The 13,109-nt window shown below is 41.2% G+C and overlaps 1 protein-coding gene across 3 annotated transcripts in view; it reads left to right on the top strand.

Moving 5' to 3' along the window:
- The window catches only part of IGF2R (insulin like growth factor 2 receptor), a 100,318-nt gene that overhangs the window by 77,524 nt on the left and 9,685 nt on the right, over nt 1–13,109 (top strand). For 2 of the 3 annotated variants that reach the window (XM_032793182.2, XM_075064083.1), the window contains exons 43-46: nt 1,650–1,796; nt 3,499–3,683; nt 4,744–4,930; nt 6,186–6,341. In XM_032793182.2, the coding sequence (XP_032649073.1) occupies nt 1,650–1,796; nt 3,499–3,683; nt 4,744–4,930; nt 6,186–6,341 (675 nt within the window). The remainder of the gene's footprint in view (nt 1–1,649; nt 1,797–3,498; nt 3,684–4,743; nt 4,931–6,185; nt 6,342–13,109) is intronic. The other variant, XM_075064084.1, reaches the window with a different exon arrangement.

The raw sequence follows: 13,109 nt of genomic DNA on the forward strand, positions 1-13,109 counted from the left end.
CAAAAGTGACTTAATATTGGCAATGTTTAATTGAGGTGGAACATTGCATAGACACCTTTAAAAATATGGGCTTAGGTTATTTGACCAAGGTAATACAGTGAGTCGATGGTAGTGCTGGGGATCGGAGCGATAGATTCTAATGTGCAGTTTCTGCTCAGACCTCAAAACAGAATCAGTTACTGTTAAATAAAAAATATTGAACAAAATAGATTTCCAAACTTTATCTAGGTGCCAAGTTTTGGAAATTTTGCCAGATAAATCAATTTTCAGCCCAATTACCCAACCTCTCTCCTAATCTGTAACTATACATTTTCTCTTCTGCTTGAAAAGATTAGTTGGCATCCCTCTTATTGTCCTGGTCCTCCACGTTGTTCTCTGGCATTAGCACCTTGTGGAGAGCCAAAACAACGGTCATGTGAGGATGCTAGAATTAAAAATGTTAGCAGTGGGACAAACAGCTGCCTGCTGTACTCACATACTCTTAAAAGTAAATGCAGAAAGTTCTGAAGAAATGTGCACTCTGTGCTGCTTGTCAGCTATCTGTAAATTCCAAGTAAAGGAACTGGATGGCTGCCCTGGAATAGCAAATGTATAGCCTGATTTTACCTTAGTCTCTAGAAAGTCATTTAAAAATCACACAGACTTCAATGTGTGTAATCACACAACACATTCTCAATCTGTGTTTAACAGATTGGAGGCTTTTGGACTCTTTCCACTTGTTCATTTTCATAAACAGCAATTCCATTCAGTATTTATTTTAGATTGTGGGCTAAAATCTTGGCATTCCCTTCAGACTGATAAAGATGTGATAGCATAACAGGAAAGAATCAGTTGTTGAAGTGGGTGTGGCTACAGTATATCCATCATCTTTTAGATGTTTGTTCTCTCTAGATTTATCAAATTATATCAGTTTCAAAGTTTTTATAGCTATCAGTTGTCATTACCAACAAGGTTTTGGAGAGAATGTGTTGCCTAACTGCAGGTTTCTTTAGTCTGTTACTTTAACTTGTTTTGTGTGTGCAATAGTAAAGGCTGACAAAACTCTATGTATAAAAGTTCTCATTTAATGAGCCATAATCTCTGAACACCTCCCCTGAGCACTGAATACGTTTGGAGCCAAACTTTTTATGGTTCAGCTCTGTCTGGGAATCAAATGTCCCCCTGGAGCAATAGGAAAACTGAGCACAGGAGCCAGGGACTGGAACTTAACTAGCCACGTTTGTTGTCCAAGATCAGTGAAATGCAAAATGTAAACCTTCCGAAGCAAACCAGACTGTTGGTTAATTTTACTTTGCATTTAAATCTCAAATGCAGCATGTGCCATAGGGAACTTTAAAAAAAAAAAAAAAAAAAAAAAAGAGAGCTGCTTACTTTTTAACTTTGGTTTCAGAAATTACCTATTGTTGGACTTCTGAATTCATTGACCTAGGAAGCAGTTCAGTAAGGCTGGTAGAACAGTGATCTTGATCAGTTTATGCAAGAAATAAGCACAGATATTAAGCTCCTGCTGCTGAACCAATAGGCTACACCATATTGAAAGTCATGAGAATCTTCCCCTCCTTCTTTCCCCTGATCAGTTATATTCTTTTCAAACTAGCAAGCATTTCACTCAAATATGACTTGTTACTGCTTTCCTGTGTATTTGGTAGGATTGATGAAGAAAACTGTACCTACTATATCACATGGGGAACTCGAGCAGCTTGTGCTGTGAAGCCGCAAGAAGTGGAGATAGTGAATGGGATGGTTATTAATCCTACAACTGGGAAAAATTTCAGCCTGGGTGACATTTATTACAAGTAAGTAAAAGCATGTTCCTGTAGTGTGCTGAATTTGGCTACTAAAACCATACCACTTTGACTGCTATGGGCTGTCTTAGATGTGCCTAGCTTTGGAGCACACATGCTAAGGAACTTTTTGTAACTCACCAGCTGTATGCAAACTACTGACTCTGGGCCTGATCCTGGAACGTGCTGAGTGCTTTCTCTTCCTGTTGAAGTCAATTGGTGTTGAGGATGTTCTGTGTGTATCAACATATTCAGCATCCTTCAGAGTCAGGCCATTTTTAAAACCAGATATCAACAGTTCATCTGTTGTGTGCAAAACTCTCTCAAGATAAAAAGGGACAACAATCCCCTGATCTTGCACAATGTGTGTTCCCTCAGCCACTGTGTCATAGACTCTTATTACACCATTATGGTGACTTTGGTTTTTATGTAGCACCTTTTTTGTACTTCAGTAATGATACATTCACAGCTTCCCAGGTCAGAAAAGACCATTCTGCTGATGATAGTCTGACCTCCTGCAGGACACAGGCCATAGAACTTCCCCAAAATAATTCCTAGAGTGGATCTTTTTTAAAAAAGACCTCCAAAGACATCCAAACTTGCCAGTAAGGGAGAATTGCTTGCAAGTTCTGAGGTAAGAAGTTTGGTGACCATGGTGCAAAGCTTTAACTGTGGAGAGGCATAACTTTGGGTCACTGGTTGAAATGGGAAACCTTAAACAGGAGGCTCAGGGAAGGGAGGAAAGTTAGACCTCAAGACTCACTCTTGTGTGTACACAACCAGTAAAACTACAGAAGCAACTGCTTAGAGCAGGTTTACAACATGCTCAAAAAAGGCAATGAAGTAAACAATGCAGGGTGTGTGGCATGGCGATATAGCCTCATAATTCAAGGGTGTGTTGGGAAAGCAAAGTAATGAAGCATTGCTTCTCCGAGTCACAGACCAGCAACATGCACTAAAGAGAATAGGAGTGGCGTAGCCATGCAAAAGTACTGGTACATCTATTCACATGGCAGCCCTGCCATGTTCAGTTATTCTACTGTCTAATGGCATTGAACAAGGCAGGGCAGGGAACAGATAGGTAGGAAATAGTTCTTTATTCCAAAACAGACTTGGAAAGGTAACTGGGCATGGGTTTGTTCAAAAATCAATCTCGAGGCCGAAGAGGAGTACTGGAACAAACATCCTTTTTTAAAAACGTCAAAACTTTGACTCTCTCTCCAATAATGTCAATAGATACAATTATAAAATGTACGCATTGCAAGGGGTTGGTAGCCATTACTCTTGGACCTGCTGGATTGGTGTCAGCAGTGCCAGGATATTTCCACAGTTACTGATCAGGCAGAATGCAGGATTTTATGACTAACACTTCAGCCCAGGCCACTTATGATCCTAAATCCATAGTTAGGCCTCAAAATAAGTGGGCTGATCACCCATAAATCCCACTGAAGCCAATGGCAGCTACAGGTGTTCAGTATCTTCTGAAAATCAGGCCACTTACCTTTTGGTGCCTCCATGTGGATTTGGGAGCTAACTTGCAGGTACCAAGGATTGAACTTTTTTTTTCCAATATCTGTCCTTTCTGACTGTAGAATATAAGAAATGTGCTTGGAAATCTGCTAAAATCAGATTGCTGCTGATGTTGCAATATTTGTTCTTGCTCATAATTATGAGAGAAATATGGACTTTACTACAAAGTTGCTTTTGCTTTCAGATTATACCAAGCATCTGGTGATATACGGACAAATGGTGACACATATGTGTATGAAATCCAACTTTCTGCTATAACAGACTCTGCACACCCAGAGTGCTCTGGAGCCAAAGTATGCCAGATTAAAACTACTAGTACCTACATTAGGAAAGTTGGCTCTTCCGATAAAACTAAATATTATGTTCAAGGTAAGTCCTCACTGACTAGAATTGTCTACACTTGGAACCTTTCTGTGAGTTACTTCCTAGAATGTGAGACTTCTGCTTTTACTATTCTTTGTACTAGTATATTCCTGTTAAGGCTGCTGGAATTTATCTTCCTGGCTTCAGTCTTTCCACTCTTACTTGTCAGTTTGAATGCTGGAGTGGCATAACGGAGGCAGAAATGACTGACTTTCCGGTGCAGTGATGGGGAAAACAAGACCTTCTCTTCTTCTCACCATCCCCATTTGCATGTATGCTCTATAAGTAATAGATTGTACTGTCTGCGATCCCAGAAAAGGGTTTTAATAAAGCTCAGATGGGCTCTTCAGCGTAAAACATTGCATACAAGACTTAATATTAGTTATGGCAGGACCCTTCACATCCCCTGCAGATACAAAACTTGCCTGAATAGTATTAAGGTGAATGTCTCGCACTCTCCTGGCTACAAGACCTCCTCTGTCAGTCAATACTGCCAAACAGGCCATGACACACAGGACAAAATACCAAGACACAGACTCTCTCTGTTTTCATGGAGATGGTTATTGGTATCACTGCTTACTAAATCTCTCTTTGCATTGTGTATTGCTTTCCCAAAACCTTGAATAGCAGATGGCATTCAGTGAATGTCATTGCTGCAAACTGTTTCATGTTCTCCAGAATTCAGAAAAACATTATCAAACTGCATATTGGATTTAATATTTCTGATGAACATGAGTATAACACTAAATGAACTTCTAACACCCAGTAAAGTTTTTTTGTGAAAAGTAGGCAAAATATTAGTAATTCTAAAGGGGCGCTGTAATATATATTCCTGCCTGATGGCCCAAGTATAACACTTTTTTTTTTTTTTTTAAAATGGATGTTGTGAGTAATCATAACCTAAACATTGCAGAAGTAAATTTAGACAGACATTCTGAAGTAACACACTTTTTTTTCTCTTGCTCTCTCCTCAGTAAAAATGTAGCACATTTAATAGACCATTTGTAAGGATCTAGTGCCTGTGCAATGTTTTATGAAATCTTTTTTTCACTTTTCTTCTTTGTAGATGATGACTTGGATGTTGTGTTTTCATCTGATTCAGCCTGTGGTAAAGATAAATCAAAATTCGTCTCCTCAACGATTTTATTCCACTGCAATTTACAGGCAAAGGAAGGCATCCCTGAGTTCCTTCACGAGACAGCAGACTGCCAATATTTGTTTACCTGGTACACGTCTGCAGTCTGTCCATTAGAGTAAGTAACTTCTTTATTCTCCCAAAGTAACATGCAGTTCTTGTTAGCAGTTATCTGCTAGAAGGTTATTTTGCCTTCCAGCATTATCTACAGTAGTTGTGGCAAGGAAAAGACAGCTAAGAATCTAGTAAAAGGAGCATCTAATGCTTATGAAAGGAGTGAATGGATACAATTTTGAAGGCTTAATGAATGGAGGAACGTTGATTCCACTTGCCAGCTAAATGATCATCTTGTACTAAGATTATTTCAGGTCTAGGTTGTTTAATATTTGCACTCAAACAAATTGAAAAAAGAGACGTGCATTAAAATATACTTCTCCCCATTCACTGTTTTGTTTCCAGCCAACAACTGCTTCTCTGGTTACTGAGAGGAGTAGCCTGAGGCATATCTCCCATTAAGAAATGGTCTTAACTTAAAAAGAGAGCTCTCCGTAGTCATGTATCCAGTGTGTGGAAATGAATACCTAGGTTTCTTCCACACTGCAAATGGTTGTCACCTTTACCTGCCCACTTCTTTATGCCAGAACTGTCTCTGCTGGAGTCGACAATATTTATTTGTATTGCGGTAGTGCCTAGGCATCCCAGTCACAGACCAGTGCCCAGTTATGCAGAACATTGTACAAACACAACAAAAAGATGGTCCCTGCCTCAGAGCTTACAATCTAAGTATAAGACAAGATCCAGCAAGTGGATACAGACAGTTGGGAGAGCACAAGGTAACAATAAGACAATACTGATTGGCACAATAGGTTGTGGTCTCGAAGGTAAGATGTGTAGCTGCATCTGGGTGCTATTACAGCTTGTTGAAAGACAAATTGTGTTCACCTGCTATAACTTACTAACGTGCAAGGCTGGGGTGCTGTGGATTCATAGCTAGATCCTACATTGGTTTTGGGTTCAGCTTTTTTATTTAAATATTTAAAACTGTTGCCATGAATTCTACTTGTTAATAACTATGTGCTAATAAATGTGTAATGTTTTACAGAACTGTCCTTTTTAAGTAATAATTCTGTATTTGGTTGCAGACTCAAATGACCCTCTTCTTCCTATTTCTTTGGTTTAGAATAAACTAGATCACTTGTGTATTAAACAGAAATGCACTACACCTTCTCTCTTTGAAGCAGCTTCTATATAAGTCTGACCAGAGCTAGCATTACATCTTTGCTGAATTTGTTTGATCCACTGTTTCTAATCAACATTTCCTCAGACTGTTATACGCAGTGTCCTCTTAACCATGTCTCCTTTGTTGCCTACAGAAGTTCTGAGATCCAAGAGGGCCAGTCTGACGAGGGAGCGCAAATTTTCGAAGGCCTTTCAGGAAGAAGCCAAGCTGTTGGGGCTGTGCTGAGTGTCCTCCTGGTGGTTCTCACAGCGTGTCTGTTGATCTTGTTGTTTTACAAAAAAGAGAGGAGGTAAGGGGTTAAGGGAGGCTAATGGGAAAATGTTTCCTTGTGTTGTGTAAGGTGATTCAGTTAAAGGGATGGTGACCACTTGAAATCTAGTCAGTTTCTCCCATTTGTGTACCTGTAAATACTTTTAACGCATTCTGAGAAGCTGGCTGACTAATCTGTTCAGTTATTGTACTCTTAAGTGTTACATGTAACAATAACGGGATAGTGGGGTACTCAGGCAATTGACTTTTTTTAAGCTGATGGTGTCTCTAAGCATAGTTTCCTCTGGTTCAACTTGATACAGCACAGAACAAATACATGAGCTGATGCTATCATGATTAACACTATGTTCAGCACTGTGGAGTAAATGTTGTTTGCTCTTCCCCAGGTGAATATTCTGCTAGCAATTTTGTTAGATTTGAGAAGGCAGAGGAGTTCCATAGAGTCATAGATTCTAGGACTGAAACGGACCTTGAGAGGTCGTCGAGTCCAGTCCCCTGCCCTCATGGCAGGATCAAATACTGTCTAGACCATCGCTGATAGACATTTATCTAACATACTCTTAAATATCTCTAGAGATGGAAATTCCGCAACCTCCCTAGGCAATTTATTCCAATATTTAACCACCCTGACAGTTAAGAACTTTTTCCTAACGTCTAACCTAAACCTCCCTTGCTGCAGTTTAAGCCCATTTCTTCTTCTTCTTCTTCTTCTTCTATCCTTAGAGGCTAAGGTGAACAAGTTTTTCTCCCTCCTCCTTATGGCATCCTTTTAGATACCTGAAAACTGCTATCATGTCCTCTGTCTTTTTTCCAAACTGAACAAACCCAATTCTTTCAGCCTTCCTTCATAGGTCATGTTCTCTAGACCTTTAATCATTCTTGTTGCTCTTCTCTGGACCCTCTCCAATTTCTCCACATCTTTTTTGAAATGCAGTGCCCAGAACTGGACACAATACTCCAGTCGGAGCTGAAGCGCATTCAGGCAACGGAAACCAGGGGCCCACCAGAACCAGAAGCAGTTTAGGACAAGATTCGGTTTTGAATTTATCTAAGGAGTCGACTAAGAGAGGAGGAACATCAACTGTAGCTACAGAGAAATCAAGAGCAAACGGCTATCATTTAATATGAACTACAAAGAGGAGGCGCCACAGAAGAAGATAGAACCCAGGGGAGAAACACCAAAAGGTAGTGAAGAGAGGGACAACAAGAGCATGACTTGGCATAGGAGCTGGCTAGGCTAAAGGGCTCAACACCTCCTAAACTCTGACCAGTTGGGTTAGCACAAAAATTCACTATAAAGCAGTTGAGCACAGTCAACCTGTTCTGTGTACAGACACCCAGAGTGAAGTAGTTGACCCGGATCCATGTCATGGCTAAAGCAGCCAGCATCCTCGAGTTCGACGGAATGAACAGACGCACGACGGCGTGCACACCCTTCAACCAAGCGCGAAGGGACTACGGCCGACTGAGAAGCAACAACACATACCAAGGGTGCGGGGGTCAGGCAGGCCTGAAATCACCATGTGTTTCCAGCGAAGCGGATGCTATGTCACGAAACAACCCATATCTTAATACTTAGAGGGACAGCATCCCAGTTGGAGGAAATTGGTGCCCCGCTTCAACGGGTAACAGTTCCAGGATGGCAGGAGCAGTGACAGCCTTCAGGAGTGGGTGCGGCCGGAGCAACCACGGCTCTCGCTTTTGACCGTCCCGGTTTGTTATACATCCAAGCTTTCTATACAAGGAAATTTTCTGGTGGACGCAGGAGAGTGGAGCCGCAAAAAGGGTGGTGTTCAACTAAGTAAGGGGGAGTCTTAGCTTAGCCCATGATCTTCAGTGTCATGCTGGGTAAACAAAACAAAGGTTGAAAAAATCCTTTACTTGGGCGGTGGCACGTGGAAATGCCGTGTGTCGTCTGTGAGGTGTAGCCAATACAGTGGCATAAGCCTAGATTGGGTCGGGCCCTTCAAGCAATCCATAATTAAGGTCATTAAGAAGTTAGCTGTAACTATTTGGGTTCTTTTCCGACAGACACCAGGAAGCAGTACGTACTAATTTTTATGGACTTGGTAACGTGGCAGAGCATGCTTTAGGTACACCACAGCTAAGCAGTGTGCCAGGCCTAACGACATTTTCGCCAGGTCAGGTGGCCTTCGATACTATCAGCAGTGAAAAAATAATGCTATGCCATTGTGTCGCTGGAAAAAGCTACTCCCATAGTTTGGGGACGACGCTGTCGCGTCAAATAACATGCTGCGCTACAGTGGCCTTTTCTTAAATGGTTAAGTCTTGTCTTTGCATTGTTTTATTTCTATGTGCATGTGTTTGTATTCTCTGTTCAGTTTACTATGTGTAGGTAGGAATCACTCCAGTGAAACTTTTTCTGTCCGTGATTTGGGGGAGTTTCATAAATAGAGGTAAGGTAAGGGTTAGTTCTTTTACCTTGGAAGGGTACAAAATCGTACAGGGCCAATCAGAGACTGGATGTTAAAGTCGGGCGGGAATTTTGTATACTCAAGTCTTTTTTGTTTTCTGCTGTGGTAAATGGTTCTCTAAGTCTTTTATTTCAATATTATACAAGTATGTGAGTTACAAAGGACCCTCAAAGCAAGTTCTGGTTGAGGTGTAGGTTGTACGGATAGATGTGGATGGCTGTTCTTTTGTTGTCTTTCTCGGTGTGAGACAAGTGCTTTCTCTAACTGCATTTTATCTCCAAGTGTCTCTCAAATCTGTGATACCGGAACCCAAGCATTGCTATTTGGGTTGTTTTACATGTATTTGGGATTGGTTGGATGTTTCTCGGGCTATCTTTTAAATCAGACTGTTGTTTCCTTATTTTCTTATAGCAGCGCCGTATTAGTTTCTTAATGCAGTTATGTTTTATATTTTTTCTCTTTTTTTTATATAAAACTTTTCTTTATAACGTGTTGGAGTTCTTTTCTAGAGGCAGGTTGAAGGTGGAACGCAGCTTGGCGCTATTTTCTTATTTGACTTTAGGAAAGAGTCAGGTACGGGAAGAAATGATACTCTGATCAGGTACCGTGTTCCTACGGAAGGCAGGCGGGGAAAGGAAGCAGTGTTGGTATTTTGCATCTCAGATGATCTGAGGGTAGAGACGTTTATCTCTTGGAAGAGAGAACCTGTTTTGGCAAGATGGAAGGGGGGGGGGGGGAGGATTTCTCTGTCTTTTAAGATCAAGGATTTGGATCTGGTGTCCACAAGAAGGGTTGGGAACCAGGAGTAGGGGAAAGGTAGGCGGGATCAGCCAACAATTCCTGATTGGTTGTCGCGATATCAGCTGGTAGTTGAGCTGGGGGAGTTTCGGTAGCCCAGACTTTTGACGCAAAAGGTCAGGTTTGGACAGGACAGTTGTGACGTCTAACGTTTCAGATCTGGGCTCTGGGGTAGTCCACGGGGGGGGTTTATTGTGACAATTTTATATGATAGATTTATAAGTTTTTTTTAATATTTCTGGTTTAGAATTATCAATAATGGTTGTTGCTTGCTAGATTGTGTGTGAGTTTAGGATATATTCTTCGTTATTTAATTAACATCTGATATGGTCACGTTTAGTTCTCTCTTCGCTTTTAGGGAGGAAGAGGGGAGCTTGATCAATGGGAAAGGTTGACTACTGTGGAATCTCAAGACCGGTGGAGGTACAGAGGAGTGGCTAGGTTGAGGAGATCGAATCACAAGCTTCTGGACAGTGTCATGTGGAACAGCTCAGGTCTGTCCAGTAACAGGCTGAGCCAGCCAGGTGGAAGGGAGATGGCTCAGGGTGACTGGCAGCTGTTAGTTTGGCATGGGCAGTGCTCTTCTGCTTCGAAATCCGCATGGGTAATATGGTAACATTGTCTGATAACGGACAGAAGATCCCTAGTAAGAAGAAGCTGCGTACCCTAGGTGGACGGTTGCTGCCCCATTGCAAATAGGAATGGGGTAGTGGTGGGCGGGACTCTTGCTGAGCGGACGAGGACTATCTGTCGCCTGACATTTCTTCGGGCTTTTATATTCTTTTTTTTTTCTTTACGTTTTATCTATCATTCTTTTTTTTTTTTATTTTAGATTTTTCTCATAATATCTTTATTTTATTTCGTTTTCTTTTGTTTTTTTTTCTGTTTGATGATTATTTACTTTAATTTTTATTCTTTTTGTAATTCTTTATCTAATTTATATATCATTATTTTGGTTGCTGCTGCCGGGGGCCCATTCGAAATGTTACAAGGCATTGGTCGTAAGTTATCAGCCCCATCTATTACCTGCTTATCATCATGTGGGGGAAAATGATATGGCGAGTCAACTGAGCAATCAAGAGCGATACAGGTCTTTGGGAGTCAGGTGAAGAGTTTGGGCACAGGTGGTTTTACTCATGATTTTCTGTCAAAGGTAGAGCCTTGGGCGAGGTTGCATCAGTGGAGGTGAAGCCTGGCTGCGTAACATGGTGTCGAGGAGGCTTTAGCTTTCTGACCACAGATGATTAGAAGGAATGATGACTGGCGAGATGGCGTTCACTTTAAGGAAGGGAAAGCCCTATCTGGACCAGGACTGGTAATAGGTTGAGGAGGGTTTATAGCAGCCCACTAGGTAAGTGGGGACATGGAGCTGGGATATGGGTCAGAATAGGTGGAGGGGTGGGTACAATGGCAGAGAGAAGGGGGTCAGGGCAAAAATGGGAGCAATGATCAAAGCTGATCTTAGATACTTATACAAATGTGATGAAGTCTTTGATGTGGGTAATAGCTGAAGAACTGAAGTGTCTAATAAATACACTATGATATTGTTTGGTCACTGAATTGGTGATAATAACGATTGGATGTTGGTGTGAGATGGGTAGCTTCAGGAAGGTGACAGGGGAAAATGGATGTGATTGTTTGTCTTATAGATTAAAATTACAATGGACTGGGTGGAGATGAAATGGAGACTTGAAGTGTTGAGAGTCTCTGGGTTAGGCTAAACAAGGTGATGTGTGTAGAGATTACTCAGCCCTACCGATGGAAGGAGTGGATGAGACCTTTTTTTTAAAAACGTAAAATCATCAAAGCGGATTTGGTGTGATCGGGGTACTTCAACTATCAGCTAGTTGGGAAAGTAACCCGGGGCATTACGACTAGTCAGTAAGTTCTTGCACTGATTGCAGACACTTTTATTCGAAGTTGATAAAGCTGCTGGGGGAAGTGTTCTTAGACTTGTATTTTACATAGGGAGGGAACTCTTGCGATATTTGAAAGTAGATAGGCGCTTGGGTGAAGTGTCATGTAATCAGTTCGCACTCTAAGGAGGTAGAGGGAGTCAGCACAATAGAATGGATTTCGGAAGTGGATTTGGGTAGCTAGAGAGTATAGTAGATCCATTGGGATTCGACTGAGGGGAAAACATGAGGGAGTTGACAGTTTTAAAGGGACATATTAAGGGTCCAAAGAGCTATTCTGTGGGTAGGAAGATAGAATGTGGAAAGACCTACCTTGGTTAACAGAGATTGGATGATCTAAAAATAAAAGGAGTTCATATTAAATGGAACTAGGACAAGGATGAATAGGCGACCACAGGAATTGCGGGGAAAGATCGAAAGAGCAAGGGTAACAAATTGAGCTCATAGCTATGAGAATAAAGGTAAACAAGACTATCTTTTCATCATACATAAGAAGCAGAGGACAAGGAAGGGTAGGTCACTGTTCTGTGAGGAGGAGTAGTAACATTAAATTGGAAGTGGAGAGATGCTTAATGTTTCTTTTTCCGTCTTTCACCAGAGTATGAAGGAGCCCCTAACATAAGTGAGTGAATGGGATGGTGGTAGATTTAGAGATAAAATAAAAAAAAAGTAAAATCCTTGGAAAGTTAGATGCTGCTATGTCCGGCTGATGTTTTGATCGTATGTATTACTCAGGAGTTTACAGAGAGGTATCTGAGCCTAGCTTTATCTTTGGAAATTCTGGAGGAGATTCAGAAGAATGGAAAAGAGCCATAATAGTGTCATCCATCTATAAAAAGGGAATAAAACACCGTGGTAGAGATCAGTTGGTTTATTCTGTGTTTCCAGGGAATTATGGGCAGTATAGGAAATCATCGCTAAACTTGACGGTGTAAGTTGCTAGGAAATAGCCAGCATAGATTAGTTAAGACAAAATATGTCAACCATCTGATAGCTTTTTTTGTGGATACGGTCTTTGTGAGAATAAGAAGCGGGGATGTGTGATATACTTAGATTTAGTTAAGGATTTGTCATGGTTCGCATGAATATCTTAAGATAATAGGCCTAAACAATTTATATGGGACTATAAAAGGTGGAGTGGGTAACTGGTGTGTACCTACTCAGGAGTAGTTATTAACAGTTCATCATCTGCTTGGAAAGGTATACAATGTTCTTGGGGTTATCCAGGGCTTTCTGGTGATGCTCTGTTCTTTCTTTTTGGGTGTGATCAGCGACTTTATGAGATGCGATATGCAGTTCGCGTAGAGATGATACAAAATGGGGGTCGATTGAATGCTTGAGGATAGGTAAATGCAATACTGACAATTAAGAAAATGGTCTGAGGTCAGAGGGAAGTTTAATAAGAAATGCAAGTGTTCTCACTTAGGAGGAACAATCAGTTTCACCATACGAATGGAGAGCTGTCTATGGAAGGATAAGGCAGAAAGGGAGTCTTGTGGTTTGTTAGGTGGCTGCAGCTAAATATGGTCGTGTGATGCTGTGCCAAGAAGTAAAGTGTGATTCTGGATGCTATTACGTGTTTGTTGTTGAGACAAGCGGAGTCAGCCTTCCGCTTATTTGCCTGGTTAGGCTCAATTG

Source organism: Chelonoidis abingdonii, chromosome 3 (genome assembly GCF_003597395.2).
Source record: "Chelonoidis abingdonii isolate Lonesome George chromosome 3, CheloAbing_2.0, whole genome shotgun sequence".
Lineage (NCBI taxonomy): Eukaryota > Metazoa > Chordata > Testudines > Testudinidae > Chelonoidis > Chelonoidis abingdonii.